This window comes from Drosophila subobscura, chromosome A (assembly GCF_008121235.1).
Source record: "Drosophila subobscura isolate 14011-0131.10 chromosome A, UCBerk_Dsub_1.0, whole genome shotgun sequence".
Classification (NCBI taxonomy): Eukaryota; Metazoa; Arthropoda; class Insecta; order Diptera; family Drosophilidae; genus Drosophila; species Drosophila subobscura.
In genome coordinates this window covers 11,603,008-11,620,888 of record NC_048530.1, presented here as the reverse complement: position 1 = coordinate 11,620,888, position 17,881 = coordinate 11,603,008, and the positions used below count along the sequence as shown (strand labels likewise).

General features: G+C 47.3%; 1 protein-coding gene across 1 annotated transcript; it reads left to right on the top strand.

Annotated features, from left to right (window-relative positions):
- Positions 1 to 473: 473 nt before the first annotated feature.
- LOC117902543 lies at positions 474 to 17,817 on the top strand. Its single transcript, XM_034813981.1, has 6 exons — positions 474 to 622; positions 6,623 to 6,950; positions 7,015 to 7,084; positions 7,155 to 14,247; positions 14,313 to 15,515; positions 15,592 to 17,817. The coding sequence occupies exons 2-6, from the start codon at positions 6,646 to 6,648 to the stop codon at positions 17,676 to 17,678; spliced, it is 10,758 nt and encodes a 3,585-aa protein (XP_034669872.1). The 5' UTR covers positions 474 to 622; positions 6,623 to 6,645; the 3' UTR covers positions 17,679 to 17,817.
- The last annotated feature ends 64 nt before the right edge of the window (positions 17,818 to 17,881 follow it).

Here is a 17,881-nt window from a genome sequence, read left to right as displayed (position 1 = left end):
CGATTTCTTACCGAAGATTATTTCATCCATATTTATGTGCATACATAGATACATATGTACATATGTATGTGTATCTGAATACTTACATTCTCCTTCTCGGCCTCAACGCGGTCTGAGAGTTGTTCTGTTATTTTCACCGTTGCGGCTATATACACGTATTTGCACCCATGGGTATGTGCATGCACACAGACATATACTTACAGTCTCTCGGTGGCGTGAGAGTGTGGCCAGTTTGCACAAAGATCAAAATGCTTTTTTCTTGATGACTAACATATAAATGAGAATACAAAGCAACAAAAATTATCACGTGTCACTCTGCATTGCAGCCGGAGGTCATGAAGGGGGATTGCTTCTCAGCATTAGTAAAAGTATCGGCTACTTTGCCGATATTTGCGGCGAATTCACTTCGCCGTACAGTGTTTGTGTGAATATCACACGGCTCACATATGTGTCTATGTGCAAATGTATGTTGGATGGTAACAACCGGTTGAACGGCGACGAATTTATTTTCGCAGTCTAGTCCATTTGAACGCGTACTTTTGCAGTGTGAGCATCAGCGCGTTTTGTTTTAATTTGTTAGAATAAAATACCCAGGAACGCCCAAATAACGCGGAAAAGTCTGGTAAGTCTTTTTTACTAAACTAACTGAACTCGTACTAAATGCGAACGGTTAGGTAATGTACTTAAAATTGCGCCACATACTTTATGTACGCCATCAAGCAGTTTTATTTTTTCTGTCCACTTTGTTCTCATGTGTACGCGTTCTGCCGAACCACCCTCGTGTGTCGATAGAACCTTCCTTCTGGGCAAGACAATTTCAAGCATTGGTTCAGTTTCTGTGTGCCGCGCATGAAACGAACAATGATCACAGTGGCTCAAGGCCAAAAGTTGCAAATTTTTTTCTGTTCAATTGCCTCATCATACAAAATTGAGAGTGAATAAAGAATATCTGCTTTTCATTCTTCAGATCCTAGCCAGGATATATTTATGTATGTATACATGTTGCGTATCTCTACTCTGTTCGTTTGACTAAACCTTATCAAGAATTGATTGATAATATTTGTCTCACTTTGGAATGGGAAATTAAAGGTCTAATACCATTCAAACACTTCGGTTTTCCCGAGTTCGGCATTCACTCGAGTCGTCACGTTTTAGTTGCGATTGCGACTTCGACGAGAGCGGACGTTCTGCCTATTTTCAGTGCTCGTTTGCTTGTCGACCCGGAAGGTTGGTTGCGGACAAAATTGTTTTTCAAATTTTTTCAAAATGTTTTTTTTTTTCAAAACAAAGACTACTATTATGTAGCAAACTATTAAAAATAAATTATGAAACAATTATTATGTTTAGTATGTTTTTTTTCACATTGCCTTCAAAAGGTTAATCAGTACACTCCATTGTCGTTGCCCTCACCCTTACAGCGAGAGCCCTTTCACTCGCACGTTCTGCTTATTTTTGCCGACGAGACCTCCTTTTATAGTTTCTTTATGGTACCTACGAGACGTTTTGGTGAGAGCGACAGATGGATCTCATTTGTCTCGCCCAAGGCATGAAGAAATTATATAAGGAGGGCCCGTCGTCGGCTGCGTTCGTCGTGTCATTTCCCCATAGAGTTCAGTACTTGGTTTGCTTGTCGACGCGGAAGGTTGGGCGCGGACAAATTTTGTTTCGCATATATTAACCCTTTTCTACGCACAGTATGATATTTTATTTTTTGCAGCAATAAATTTGCAATTTATTTTAGAATTAAGAGCCTAAGAAAACAGGTCTATATATTTAAAAACAATACTAACGACTACTTTCATGTAGTAAATTATTAAAATTCAAAATATAAAAGAAAACTTCAACTCCTTTTCTTGCAATGGGTTAATCATCACACTCCAATGTCGTTTCACTCACACTTTCCCTTATATAGCAAATTCCTGTCTAGAATTTTTCACGGTGCTAAGGCCTTATAATTGAAAACTATATTGTTCTGGCCTGTCCTACCAGCTGTTCTCTCAGTCCAAACACGCACTTCGGATCGATATAACGATAAGAATCTGTGGATTTCGTTAACGTTGCCGGATACTCAACAAACGAAAAGTCAAACGAAAAGTTTCTGGCTCATTTTTTTTTATATGAAGTTTGGCAGGAATTTTTTTTGCGGTGCTGGGTTCCCGCCTTTAAACTAAAATTATTTTGAAAATTCTATATTTTAAAGCTCTGTAAATTGCTCTTTTATATGCGTTGAATTATTATATCCTATAGCTTTTCGACTTTTGCCACTTCTTTTCGGCAGAATCCCCACTGTGCCGCGCCAAAGACATAAGCGCTGGGCGAGGTATTGTCGAAGCGGAGTAGTATTTCAGAGAAGAAGGATAGCCTAAAAGAGTATTGAGCTACTATCCCCGCGTGCCCGCACCAAGAAGCAACAAACGAAAATTATAATAATATTTGCTCCTCATGCAATAACTTGGTATTGTATACTTTTGTTCTATGCACCGTGCGTGCATAGGAAATGGGTTCGGACAGCGAGGTCATCACACCTACACTATAGGAAGTTCATGTGGTTTCAGACTGTGCTCAATCGGCTTCCTTTAGCACTTTTTACCAGCAAAGAAAAGTGTATCAGTTCCAAGCTAAAAGAAATTGCTACAAAATTTGTGTGCGTTTGTTCGGCTCAAGAAATGTTGCTATATCTGAAATGAAAGAACCGCTTTATGTGGAGGAACAGTTGAAGATACATTGTTCCACTCAAAGTTTGGTAAGAAGCAGCAGTCCGTGTAAGTCAAATTATCCAAATCGCGGGATGCGAGCTTCAGTCAATTTTAAATTCCAATGAAAATGAACACTATTTTTTGAATTAAGACACCAAAGACTTCAAATGAAACTGTTGGCATATAACTAACTGTCCTTTGAATTCCTTGACACAGGATTGAAAAATGATCCAACAGAGATAAATATCAGTACAATAAAGCCATGCAGATAAGAAAAACTTATCAGCAAACAAAAATTGTATTCTGAACTTCAATTACCTGCGAAAAAATGATTGGAAGGCATGGCAGAGAACCGCCAGATGTGACACTTAGAAAGCAACCTCACCCAGGAGGAACCCAACAAACCACCTAATCCGAATCCCAGCTTTCGTCGTATTTATGAATGAAATGAGACCCTTAAGTGACTTTGACGAAAAGGACTTTTACAATTTGAGCTTTGACTGTGGAAAATTTGTGATACCGAGCAAATGTTTTTGGCTGCATATTTTTGGGAAAACAAATCGCGAAAACAAATATTCTGAATTCCTGGAAAAATCTTATTGTAATTCAACAAGTCTGAACCGTAAAACGAATATCGTACTGATGGCAACGTGAAACAATACAATGTTTCAGGTACAAAGATTTGAAAAAAAAGTTATAAAAACAGCTCTTTAAAGTGAAGTATTATACCACTAAGCAAACAACACATAGAGGCGTCAAACTGACTTAAAACTGGCTGCATAAAGAGTATAGGGGATTGGCTCCCAGTGCTTTCGGATCTTGGTGCCAATGCCTTCGGCTGAGAGAGTTTGACGTTTGACTTGGCGTCGCAAATATTTTCCATTAGAGTATTTAGCGGACACTGCGTGAATAAACAAAGAGAGACACACACGAGACTACGAAACCGACTTGAAAAGAAAAAACAAATAAATTCTTTTCCGGCACAGCTGCCATGTCTTATAACTATGTTTATTCACACAGTGTACGCTGAATACACTAATGGAAAATATTTGCAATGCCAAGTCAATTTTAAGCCATTCCGTAGGGAATGACCATATCTATCAGATCACAAAATTGGGATCCGATTGGAGCATTCTTATAGTCACAATGAAGAAGTTAATTTTCAGTGTCTAAGCTCACCCTGTCCAGCAGTTTCTGTTGTTTTTTTTTTCACATTCTCTCATCCACACTCTGCTTCTGCAGTGTGCGGCCTCTGCCTCTGCAGTGCCTATAGGGGAGGGGGGCGAGCTAAAAGAGCGTGTTGGCGTTAGAAGTGTTGTAGATGTATATGACAGGTGTAGAAAAAATGTAAAATGTCAATGTAAAATTCGAAAAAAAACCATATGGTACAGGTACACTGACTGAGTAGTACCGGGTATAAAAGATGTGACGCGTAAGATGCGTCTCACACGTCCCTTCTCGTTTTTTAATACCTTTCTCTCACTAATATAAACTAATACCAAAATAGTAAATCAACAAATTTTCTTCGGTTTGGGAGTTATTCATTTATCCCCATGCTGCACTGTGTCTACTGCGGTCATTATAGAGAACAGCGAACACCGCTCTTCTGAGAGAGAAACATCCGGCTATGTGTACATACATGTATGTAAGTATCATAGGAACTCTTATCTTGAGACAATTTAATTCAAATTAGTGAAATGATCGTAAAGGTTATAGAAGATCAAGAGGTCGCAGATAAGTTTGTTCTCCTTTGCTAATCCCTAAACGATACAGCAGAAGTCTCCTTTTGTGTACATATGTATAAAAGCTGCTACATATTTACTGACAGTTTTGATTATTTATAATGAAATATACATACATACGTATTTACCTATATGTATTTATGTATATACGTACATCTACACATTTACTTGTACTACAGTATGTACAGATTTTTTAAGCTGTTGCATCTCTGTGTTATCTTCTTTTTCATAATTGTGTTTAAAATTTGTCGCTTTTATTGCTTACCATTGGAGTCAACTCTCAGAGCTGGATCAGCAATTTTTCGTTTCCTCTTTGTGGTGTCATCAGTTTCAAAAATGTATACATATGTACATTGTATGTACGTACACATGTATAAAAGCGGCAGCTTTGAATATGAATACATAAATATGTACATATGTATGTATGCGCATGAATACACACATGCAGATGTACATATGTAGGTATTTATGTATGCATTTTGTGTAACTGTCCTATCGCTATTTCGATTATATAGCCCACCACCTGGGTTGAATAGTATTCTATTCAGGTAACATTTTCGCATAAGGTTCGAAGAAATGGGCGAAGATGTTGTTGGTTTTTTTTCTTTCATCGTATACACACTCGACCTGGGGGATCGTTCATACTTCTACCCTGTCTACGTACCCAACGCACACATGGAAAGAGAAGTGCGGTTGAGTACACACATACCACCAAGCAGGCATAATGTCGCCAGAGGTTTGCGGCGAATTCAGTTGTACTGAAACGAATCGATATTTGTGTAACCCACCCAGGAGTTGGAATTGTTTAATATAAAGCCTAGTGCTCAGATCGAGATAAAGGGCCGCTAGTATGGAACCGATAAGAAATGTTTTCGCGCATAAACTACTTTCTAGTGGCTGTACGCCGGGCAGTACTCATATCGAAAAAAAAACTGGCCGATTAAATCTAGAAAATTAGCCGATGGTATTTTGTGGGATTCTATGGTATTTTTCTAGTAGCACGAAAAAGATACATTTGTTTTATGTTCTACCTAGCAAACAGAGAGTAAAGCCAAAAATGCCGCTGAAGTGGAAAGATAAAGGAACTCCGTGCCATCAAACGGCAAAAAGAAAAGGAAACAATTGTTATAGATCAATGAGATTGTATTGAATTTATTTGCATTTTTAATTTGTTTAACTTATTTGAGAACCAGTAGCTTCATGTGGCCACGACACAGATCCGAAAGAGCTGTTAACCAAGTGTTTTAAGGTGTTTTCCTTTTGGGATCAAAGACAAGGCGACGATTTGGACTCGAAACTATCCAATTTTTATTATGAAGGGTGCTTGGGGGCGCCGTTTTAAATCTTCGCCACGGTCGCAAATATTCCTTGGCACAGCCTTGCTACTTCACTAATCCAAGAACGCTGCAGATTACTTAGTTGAGTCATTTAAATATATTGCACTGTTCGCTTGCAAACGTGTTTTCGGATCTGACTACTGGTACAGTATGTATATACGTATGTACATATGTATGTATGTACAAGTACAGTACTCAGAACAGCTAAATTTGTTGACGAACGAATATTCGGTTTTTTTTTCGACAAAAAGTTAGCAGCCAGATTTTAGCAAAAGAGTACTCAGATCTGAAAAGAAATATTCACATACATACATATGTATGTATGTATATACTGAAAAGCCACCGATGGTATGAAACCATCTCCAGCGAAAAACTGTACTTTGTATTCAATATTTTGTCGGAAAGAACACATACACCCACTCACACAAAAATATTCAAAAATTGAGGGAAACAAGCGCAAGACGTCTAGGAAAGTGCAAAAATAAAGAAAAGTGTAATCTAATTAAGACGGTCCCATGAGTACCGATTATATGGATACCACAATATGAAATGAAAATCCCGTTCCGATAAATGGTGATGGGAGACAAACATCGTATGACATGCCGATAGGTGGTGCGGTGCCATTCGTTCTTTGTCCGCATTCAACAAAACAACACATTCTAATTCTAGTGTTCGTTCGGCAAACAACTCTTTTTTGAGTTCAAAATTTTCAGTAACTTTTTATAATATTTAACACAAAACTGAAGTACCTGGTCAATGCGGACTCATCTCTGCGACCAGCCAATTTCGCTAATTCTTAGCTGTTTTGTGGCTGTTATGTAGCGGTATAATTGTGTTATTACCACAGGAGAAAAATACTCAAACTGGAACATGGAGCATGCAACCGTCATCGATGTGGCGGTCATCAGTGAGTCTGAGGATGAGGATGCGGTGGAGAAAGTGACTAAATCTTCCAACAAAGCCGGCGATGCTACCCGAAAAGAAAGTGTCTCCCCCAAAGAAATTTCTGACGACGATGTGGTTGCAGTGCCCTTGGACCAAGCGATAGTCGCAAAGCAAAAGGAAATTCTTCGCCTGCTGCCGTTCATCGAAGAAGTGAAGAAAGCGTTTGCGTCCAGCCTATCCACGGGACAAGCCTCACGCCTAGACGCCCTCGTCCGCCTTGTGCAGCGAGAGTAAGTGCCTTAAATCGGAGGTTTTACAATTCAAATTTCTAAACTTTTTTTTCTTTACGTAAAGCAATGTGACCATGTCGACCCTGCAGAAAATCGAGTCTATTATAATGAAGCTTGAAACGAAATTCGGTGAAGTAAGTGGATGCCCGCAGTTTTTCCAGTTTTTTCCAACTAAATAACTAAAAACTAAAAAATGGATTGCAGGTGGTCCGGAGTAAACAGGCCAGTGGTTCCGCATCAGGCAACCTTCAAACATCCCTCGCCCAAAGACGCTTAAACCAGAAGAGTGAAGTGACGGATCGGAAACAGGCCTCAGACAGAGAAAGCACTGCCGCAGCCACGAATCCGATCAACAACCACAAAAAAAAGGATTCTAGACAAAACACAAATAAAGGACCGACAAAGCGCAAACAGAAGCCCAGCAGGGCTGCCCGTGGTGATACAATATCGATAAGCTCGACCGGCAGTGAGAGTGAGGATCCCAAGGAATCGACAAACCGAAAAAGTGATCCTCAGAGCAGGCCTGCAACATCGACCGGGCCTTCGACTGCAGGACGTAAATCTGTCCCACTTGTCCACTCATCGCCATCGAGTAATGTCGCAGAAGAGGCAGCGCGCAGGTCTTTCGCCAGTAGTTCCCCCAGCTTGTCCTCGAACAAGCCAAGCCATAAGAACATAGCAAATGAAGAAAAGACTCAAGGCACAACTTCAGATCACAAGAGACCAGATTCTTGCAAGTCGAATACCAGTCAAAAGACCAAAGAGGACGATAGACCTCCCCTACAAGGAGAAGGTGTACTGGCTGCCATAAGAGCAGCTAGAGAACTGGACAGAGAACAGAAGCAGGCCCGAGAGTTGGCCAATAAAGAGAGGGCCAAAACTAGGAGTTTACAACTCAATGCCGGCGAAAATTTGGGATTCTCGCGCAGATCGAATACTGGTCCAGCAACAGCAAAGGCGGCAATTACCCAGAAATCAGCGCCTCTGTTTACACGTGGCTCATCTGTTCCATGTGATCAGGATTCCACCTCAGTGGTGGCAATGTGTCAGTCAACACCAAACCAGCGGCTTCAACAGCAGCAGCCGTCCACAGAGCCATCAAATGGTAGTCTTTCACTATGTGATAAAGATGCTAACAGAAGTGATACTCCAGCCAGTCCGCTCTCGGAGGCACGCAAGAAGCTGGCAGCCATGCTGCTGGATAAGCTGGATCCCCCCGCGGGTGTGGGAGCGGGTCTAGGCGTACCGTGCACATTGCCGCTAGCATCGAACAGCATGGATCCGCGTGGAAGGAATCTCAATTACAACAGTAATACCTTGTGCACAGCCGGTTCGAATGTTCTTGGCTCCCCGCCACCTCCTCCCCCCAGTGTCACACGCGATACATCGCCAGTGCCGCCAGCGCCGCCAATGAAGGCGGGCTCCGTATGGACACCCATTCCAGTGCCAGGAGCAGGACCAGGAAGAGGAAGCATGGGCTTTGCAAGCCGAGGATCACGTGGAGCGCATGCACGGCCTCCTCACATTCATCATGAGAACCAGCGGCCAGTATTCTCTGGCGGCGAGACACAGTCCTCTGGCCCTGCTCCCCATGTTCCCAATGGCTTTCATGCTGTCGATCCAAGATTGAATCCACATGAAACCACCCGGGATCCACGTGAATCAAGGGATCCTCGGGGTCCACGCTTTCAGAATATGCCACGCCCTAACCATCAGCAGCAGCATCAAAATCAGCAACAACAGCAGCATCATCAGCAACAGCAGGGCTATACTCTGGGTAACCCTACGAACTGGCAATCATCCTCCTGGAATAACAATGAACAAATTGTCTTTAATGGTTTACCTGGATGTGGTCTAGGTCCTGGATCTGTACCTGGACCTAGACCCCATTTAGTGGGAGGCAGCTTTCGGGGCGGACATGAGAGCCGTGGTCGTGGTGGTGGCGTCGGCGTCGGCGGCATTAGCCATCGATACATTCCACCAGCCAGAGGACGAGGCGGAAGTCAATATGATGCACCGCGTACATATCGAGAGCACCGTGAGGCGAAGGCCAGAGAAAAGGCAGCAGCCGCTGCCAAGGTGGCCGAAATGCAGCGTCTGGCGGATATCGAGAAGAAACGCCTGCTGGAGGCGACCGAGAAGCAGCGACAGCAGGAGGAGAGAGATTCTGCGGCCATAACGGTGCCGGTTACGTCATTGCCAGACCTCCAGCTGGACACCTCCTATCGCAACGTCATCGTGAATAATCCGGCCAAGAAGATCGACTTTCGAATACCCAAGAAGACGACGACAGCGGCCGCTACAGCCTCGACCACAGTCCAATCAATGGCCATTGGTACAGGAGGGGAGATCGCCAGCTCAACTACGAGTCCACCAGCAAGCAAATCCTCTAATGATAACGACAAAGATAAGAGTACTGATAATGACAAAGATGCTCCTGCCACAGATAACAATTCACACAATATGGAGAAGGAGAATGAAAAGCAACGGAATAGTCCAAAAGATCTAGAGAAACCTGAAAGAGCGGAGAAAAAGAGCAAATCCAAAGATGCGGAGAGGAACAAAAATATATCCAAGGATGAGGATAAATCAAAAAAGGAAGTGGCTCGAGCCGAAAAGAAGGCAAACAAGAAAAAGAAAAAAAAGTTCCAGAAATTGCAGAAGGAAAATGACAACAATCGAACGGAAAAGAATGAACAAAAAAAAGAAAGCGACAAGAAAGCGACCTCATCGTCCACTCCCGCTTCCACGTCCACCGCTTCATCTGCCTCTACTGCGGAGATTATCGAGCAACAGAAAATCTCAATTAATGAGCCCAATGTCGATGATGTTTCCTCTCATACCTTCTCGGATAATGTGGAGAACGAGCCACCGATGGTGTGCACTTCCCTGGGCAAAGCACCCGAGGGCAAGCCAAAAACGCCAGAGGTACAGTCGGAGGACGCAGCAGCGGAGTCTGACTTAAAGGAAACAAAAACAGAGGTGGGATCGGAAGCAAAGCCGGATGATGCGCCTGCGGCTGCAACTTCGACTGCCAACGACTCTGAGTCGGATGAAAAGGTACGAAAACTTTCCAAAATGAAGATTGTCCTGGGTCCGAATGGCCACAGTACATTCCTGGTGAACGACGACGACTCCATGCTGCTCGACAACTTTGGCCAGAAGTTTAAAGTAAAAAAAAATGGAGATGAAAATGAAAACGGTAGTGGGAAGAAGGAGGGGCCCCCAGTTAATTCACAAATCCATAAGATTATGCGACGCCGCTGTTCAATGGCACCAACGGCCAGCCGTCCGCTGGTGGATAAGGCCTCGATCTTTAATGGCAGCAGCCTCATGTACGAGGACCTCACCGAACAGAAGCGCAAGGAGGAGAAGCAGTCGCTGAGGGCACGCCATCTGGCGAATATATTCGAAAAGACCAGCGATAACTGCCGCGTCTCCACTCAGAATATTATCAGTGGAAAGCGTCGAACACGTTGCATACCCGACTGCTCCTTCAACGAAACGATGTTAAGTCGGAATCGCTTCGGCTTGGGTCAGATAGTCAGAACGGCGAAGGCCACACCCGAAGAAAAGAAGCGTCGAACCACGCCAGTGCCTCCGCCAGTGAAACGCAAACGAGGTAGACCTCCCGCCTCTGTCAAGAAAGATATTGTGCAAGACGCAAAGAGGCCACGTCTGGAAATCGAAGAGGTCAGTACTCCGGTTAAGGCGAAGGACTCCGAAGAGCAGTCTGTTGCCCCAACAATACCCCCGCCCTCACCTCCTCCGACTGCGCCTGCGCCATCGATCAAGACTCGGGCACGCAAGAGGAACGAGCTGGAGAAGCTCACCGAATACATTTCATCGATGTACAACGGTGAGGATGTGACACGGGCCAGTGGCAGAAGAGCATGCACGGTGCCACAGGCGCAACGGCGTTCAGTGACGCCAGCAGAATGCGTAGAGACGACAACCACATCGCCATCGTCATCGAGATCTCCTTCCCGTATTCGTAGGCCCATCCCGAGGGAGATTCGAAATATGGCACGTCGCGGTCGATCCTATGGAACATCTTCCATGGACAGCGGCGGCATTAATCGAGCATCAACAGTCTTGCGAAGAAATCAAATGCGAGTGAGGAAGTGTTGTGTGCGTCTGCGGCGTTTCCCAATGCCACAGAAAAATGCCCCGAATGTCCCGAAACAGCCAACGCCGCAGCGAAAGGAGCAGCAGAGGAAGCGAACCCAAAGATCAGAGCCAAATGTAAATCCCGAATGGCATGCCAACTCCATTGGGGCCGTCGATTGTGTTGTTTGCCACAAGAATATCGGTAAGAATCCCTCTGGCCACTATCTGCAGTGCCACAAGGAGAACTACATCTCCCGGCTGGCACCCGGAATGCTCGACGAACTTCGCGCTGAGCGGTGCAATCAGTTGCGGCCAGCGGCGGGTGACCCTACCAAGAAAAAGTACGATTACAGGTGCCCCTTCTGCTTAAAGGAGCTGCATAACTTCACCTTTAACAACATTGCGTCGCATCTGATTGAGCATACGGGCGAGAGCAAGGCTCAGTGCTCGTCGTGCCGGCAACCGATACGGCGAAAGTGTCTCATAAATCGGCATCGCAGGTACTGTACCCCCGACGCCCAAATAGTTACCGACAAGAGAACCTGCCAGCTGCCCCTCACTCTGCATGTGTGTCCTTTGTGCGATTACGTGCAGACGGGGCAGGAGAGACGAGACGCCCATCTGGTGAAGCAACATCGGCTGAGCGATGAACTGATCGCAGCCATGGAACTTGAGAGGGTCACCCTCTGCTGGCGTTCCACCGATAAAAAGCCTCCTGCAAACGAAACCGAATCTGAAGCGGCCCCGAACATCTCCGTTCCTAAGATGATATCGCGACGCAGCTCGGTGATGTGTCCGAAGACCCACAAGAAAAAGATTCGTTTCAAGAAACAACTACGAAAGCCCGAAAAATCGCCCAAACGGGAGCAGGAGTCCCAAGAGGAGGAGGGGCAGGATGGCATGCCAGCGTCACAGGAGATGGAGGAGATCAAGGTGCCTCCACCTGGAGGCCAGGAGGATGTGGCCGCCGAGTCCATATTGGTCGTCAACGAGTGCCTTATGGACATTGATGCCGATTTGGAATTGGACATAAAGCTTCTGGGTTCCCAGATGGAGGAGGATATTGAGCAGGCGGAGTCCCGGCTACATGAGAAGCTGATGGAGGAAAAGCCAGTTTTGACGGAGATAATTCCAATGGAAACGGAAGAAGACACCGCCACGCAGAAATCGCCAGCCAAACCGTCAGAGGAGGAGGGGGCCTGCTGCTCAAATGAAATCCGAGAGACAGTTGTGCCCGCAGTCCCTGTGGAGGTGGAGATTCGCGGCCTGTCCGTGGATCCCCTCATGGGCATTGGCAGCGATGATTCCGACAGCGGCATGGATGTCGATGTGGATGGGAATGGTTTGAAAACCGCATCTGCATCCACATCCCAAACAGTCACAGGCCCTGGCCTTAAGGATGTCGATGATGATAGAAACAAGAGGGTCCCCGGGGACTGGGAAGATCTCGTGGAAACTGGCTCTCAGGATGAGTCTCGCTCCAAGTCGATATTCCGGAAGTTCAACCGTTTCTATTCTCGCCTCACCAACGGAACGGCTGTTGGCGTCGGAGGAGGAACAGGATCAGGAGGAGTAGGAGGCTCACCACGTCGCTCATTATCCCATTCGACACAATCGACTGCAAGCAACAGCAGCGAATGCGATCCAAGTGAATTGATGCCTGAAATGCGAGCCCTGGAACCAGTACCAACAGCAAAAGCAGCACGAAAGACACCGATAATGGCGTTACCGCCTTTGGTTCCAATTTCCTACCCAAATGCAGCTTTAAAAGCGGCGCCAACTGGTCCCGTAGTAAAAGCAGTACCAGCGAAGATAGCAGATGCAACAGTACCAACCCCAGCAGAAACCACAGCAATGTCGGCGCCCACGCGCGTGGAGAACGTGGCCTATCGCATGAGGAACGTCAAGGTGCCGCAGAGTGCCGTTTACTGCTGCCAGTATCCTGGCTGCTCGTTCCTCTTCTCGAATGAACGCGAGGGCCTAGAGCGACACTTTGCCGTCGAGCATCCGCAGGTGTCCTGGAGCGGCAGCTGTTTCGCCTGCATCACGCAGGACCCGACAAAGGCGCTACTGATGCCACCGAGCTGCATTGGAGATGAGCTGCGTCACCTGGCTGAGGAGCATATGCCGACAGATGCAGCGAATCCACCCGAGAAGCCTCCAAAGCTTCGAGTGCGTCGCTTCAGTGGCGATCTACTCACGAATGATGCAAGGCAACAGCAACGTCAACAGACAAATGTCTCCATCATCCCTGCGGATATGGATGGGGATACATCAACCAATGTGATGCTCAGGGATCTGCTGAAAGCCACGCCACGACCAATCAACCAGCAGGCGGACTTAAATGCCTCCGGACTGGGGGAGTTTCTGTGCGCCAAGTCTGTCACTCCATCATCTGGCGGGGAAACGGAAACTCAAGCTCCAACTGCTACAAGTGGAAATGGGAATGCAAATGAAAATGGTGCAGCTCTGTATAATAATAAGGAAAATACGGGCTTACAAATCGTGACTGTGTGCCATTTGGATGCGTTGCCCAGTTTGCAGCCACTGAATGAATCAGCAGAGCCCGCGCTGGCAACTGTCAGCAATGGGGATTTTGTGTTCACCCAAAGCATCTCTGAGAATCACATTAACATTTGCCTGGAGCCATCAGCAGCGGAAATGGTAGCAACAGAGGCAACAGGATCAACAACCCGCAGCATCATCCAACCGATTGATAGTGACAGTGGCCGCAATTGTATTCATTTAGCGCAGGATCGTTTCCGTTGTATGGCCGTTTCATGTGGTTATTGTGCCCACACAGTGTTGTGCATAAGAGAGCACATGAATTTCCATCGTTTTAGCTTTGGGAGCACCGACTATCTAAAGTGCGGCTACTGCACCCATGTGGCCAGCGATGTGGATGACTATGTGCGACATGGCGTCTATGTGCATGGCCTGGCGCCGCGCCATGAGCTGCATGCAGATAGCACAAGGCCGGCCGGCGAGATGTCTGTTAGCCAGCAGATACGCGAGGCGCTCAGTCAGAGAAGGAATGCATTGCCGACGACGGTACCGACGGTAGGGACAGCGCCAGTGGAACCGTCAAGCAGTTCGGGACAGGCGCAGGGAAATGAAACGACTCCAAGGGGTGGAGTAACCATTTCCAAAGTACTGTACGATTATCTACAGCCCACAGGATACACGGGTGAGTACTGTGGATCCCACATCCTTTAATTTTTAATCTTGAATCTTCTCCATTAATATCCACAGACGACAATCTGTTCGAATGTCCGGAGAAAACCTGTGGGGCCCGACTGACAAGCGAATCGTTTGTCAAACACATCCTCTACCACATACGTAGCTCCAGCTCCCGCAGGGAAACGGAGCTGGTCAAGTGTCGGTTTTGTCGCGCGTTAGAAATGCCGCCAATGCTGAGGCAGCACTTGCTGACGCAGCACGCCCGGCACAGGTACATTTGCAGCCAATGCCTGGAGACGGCCGCCAGCATGGAAATGTTAATGTTCCATGTGAAACAGGTCCATCCGCAGGTGCTTGGCCAACCCAATCACTCTTTCAAGACGATTCAAGTCTTCCTGCAAGAGGGCAACGGCAAGAGGGCCGGCCACAGACCCACGGTCTGTCATGTGCTAGGGCTGCTGATGCCCTTCGAGCACGCACAGTTGCAGACCGTTAAGCACAGAGTCATTCGCGAGCTGAAGCTGCGAGAGGCTCGCACAAAGAATGTGTTTCGCTCGTCGGAGGCGAAGCTGCTGCCCAGCTGCGACACTGTGCTGACTGTAGCGCTGCATTGCGCCGAGTGTCTGTTTGTCAGCAAGGAGGTCGTGGACATGCAGCGACACCTGGCCATGCACAAACTGCAGACGATCAATGCGTTTACAGAATCACAACGCCTTCTGGAGGCACAGCCTAGCTCTGCCGAGAAGCAGCCAACCTCCGAGACTACCCAACCAGCTCCGGTGATAAGAGATGTGGCCGCTGCAGCCACAACCACAAACACTACGACTACCACTACCACAGACACAGCCATTGCCACTGCCACTGCCGCCGCTAAGGGGGGGCTCCATAAGGTGGTCAATCCGTATGTGCTGTACGTACCCTCACAGAGTCGCTTTGTGTGCGGTGCATTGGGCTGCAGCAGACACCTGCCATCGCTAGAGGCCCTCTGTAAGCACATGACGAAGGAGCACATGTACACGGATGTGCTGTGGTGCAGCTTCTGTCGCACTCGTCTGATGCAGCCGCAGCCCAACAAGATGTCCATCGCGAAGTACTTGAGGCATCTATCAACCCACAAGCGTTACATGTACCAGTGCGGAGACTGCGGACGCGCCAATTCCGAGCGCCACTTCATTGAGCGGCACATCATTGACCGTCACCTGAATCTCAATGTGGATGTGGTGATACACAGGCAGATTGCACGGCTACAGACGACGGCACGTTGGATCAAGTTGCGTGAGTACCGAGCACCTCCCCACCCCCACTGATTGAATGCCTCGAATCGAATCTAATCAGATGATTTCCTTTACAGCCAAGCTATCCAGGAACCCCAATCACAATCAATACCTCTGCAACCTGTGCCAACACTTGGACAACTCAATGGAGAAGATAGCCGCACATGCGGAGGCTGTGCATGGCATTAAGAATCCGTGCATTTGCTCTGTGCCGCAGTGTAGTTTTGGGTCAAAGGATCCCATACTTGCCATTCAGCACATGCTGGATGAACATCCGGGTGTGCAGGTGCAGCCGGCGCTTATCTATCAACACACATTGGCGCGGACAAGGCAAACGATGGGCTTCTACTGCTGTAAGTGTCGGCTGGCCTTTCCCAGCTTCCAACGGACCGTGTCCCATCTAAAGGAGAGCCATGAGTGCCTCTGCCAGTACAAGTGTGCGCATTGTGACTTCAATTGCCAGCAGGAGCGCGGCGTTATCGTGCACATGATGGAAAACCATCCGGGCCTCAAGGGGCTGGCCGAGTGCCAGTTTGAGCGCGTGTTGGCCGATCTGCCCGATTATATGGCCTGGGCCGAGGCCCATCCTATTGAGGAGTCACAGCATCAACAGCAGGGCCATCAGCAGCAGCAGCAACAGATGGACGAAGATCAGGAGGATGAGCCACACCAAGACGAGAACGAGGAATCAGAGGAACCAGAAGTTCAGGAAGTGCAGCTTCCACCCGCTGCCAATCCAAAAATTACTGAGGTGATCGACCTCCTCGACTCGGATGATGAAGCGCAGACAGAGACGGCAATAGCGAATCGAGAACCGTTCAGCGAGGGCTTACATGCAACCATTTCAGAGCGGAATAGGATCCCGATCGAATCCCGTTCGGATAATAATTTCTATGTTTTCAGTTGCGGCCATTGTGGGTTCATTGCAGCGAATCTGGCACAACTCAAATCCCAACACTGTGCCCAGACGCATCCGAATCGAGCTTTCATATTCCGAGTGCAGCCATTATTGCTGTGCTGCCTGTGCAAGTCCTTCAAGAGCAATGCCAAGGAGATGCGCGAACATCTGATAACAACGCACCGACGCAGCCGCCAGATCAAGACGGTCGCCTGTGATGTGCGACGGCCGAGGGAGTGCGGTTTCTGCTGTTACCAATACCAGGGCTGGGCGGATCTCATCAGCCACATGGAGCAGGCGGCCCATCAGATAAATGATCTCAAGAACGTGACGGAATCGGGCCTCGAGGTGCTGCTGAAGCTGAACCGGAGCGAAAGCGGTGCCGAGTACTATCAAATATGCAGCCTCTGCAAGAAGGTGCTGCCCGATCAGATAGCGATGTACCATCACGGACAGCAGGAGCACGCCGATCAGGGCTTCAGCTTCACGAATGTCCACCCGCTGGTCTATCACTGTTTCTACTGTGTGTTCACCTCGTTGGAGGAGATGGCCTCGCTGCGACACATGATCACCCACTTTGGGGGCTTCCAAAAGTGCCACTATTGCGCAATGCCCCAGCCAGGTGGCTTCGAGCAGTACATCCAGCACTGCTACACAAGCCACCACGAGGAGGTTGGTCGCTTTCGGCAAGTGTACACGTACCCAATGATATTGCGCTTCCTCCTGCAGACGGCCTACCAATTCCAGAACGGCCTGATCATAAACAAGAGCAGTCTGCTCAACACACGCCACAAGAAGGATACTCTGATTCGCCAGCTGTACGAAGAGCTGATGGCCCGGGCCGAGCGTCCGCCCATTCCCCGGATTCATATAGGTCTCAAAAATGTGGCAACCATTGCTAATGGTATGGAGCCTGTGGCAAAAAAAGCCAAGATCATCAGGCGACGCCAGACCCTGGGTCCCGATGAGCTAATCAGGGCGAGGCTCTTGGATGAACCAAGCTTTAATCAATCGACACCAATAGCAGCAGCCGTACCAGCAGCCCTCGCCCCAAGCTCAACCCCAGGCCACAGCAGCAGACCAGCGAATTATATTTGGTCTACATCGTTCACAGGAGCTAATCCTGCAATTCGACAGCAGCCGCCGCCATCAGCAGCAGCAGCAGCAGTAGTAGCAGAGGTAGCCCCTAGTCGGCAGAATGGAGAGGAGAGCATAATAAGGAACCTTAAGCGACGCAACAGCGTTGTGGTATTTAGTCGTCCCTAGGGATGCAGGACTATTACTTTTAAGATTGCTGTTCGAATTATGTTTCAAAGTTAAGAATATTCATACAGTAAATAGTTAAGATTTGCCATTTCTGAAATGCCTCGAGTCACGCGGTCTCTTTACACTCGAGAGAAGAGATGTTGTGCTAGTTCCAAACTAAAAACAAAACATACAGTTTATAAGTACATAACATATTTGTTTGC

What these genes read in the sequence shown, in the direction of transcription:
- LOC117902543 (XM_034813981.1), top strand. Translation starts at nt 6,646, where the DNA reads ATGGAGCATGCAACCGTCATCGATGTGGCGGTCATCAGTGAGTCTGAG. An exon ending in GTCCGCCTTGTGCAGCGAGA is followed by an intron (nt 6,951 to 7,014) that starts GTAAGTGCCTTA and finishes CTTTACGTAAAG; the next exon opens with CAATGTGACCATGTCGACCC. An exon ending in TTGAAACGAAATTCGGTGAA is followed by an intron (nt 7,085 to 7,154) that starts GTAAGTGGATGC and finishes AATGGATTGCAG; the next exon opens with GTGGTCCGGAGTAAACAGGC.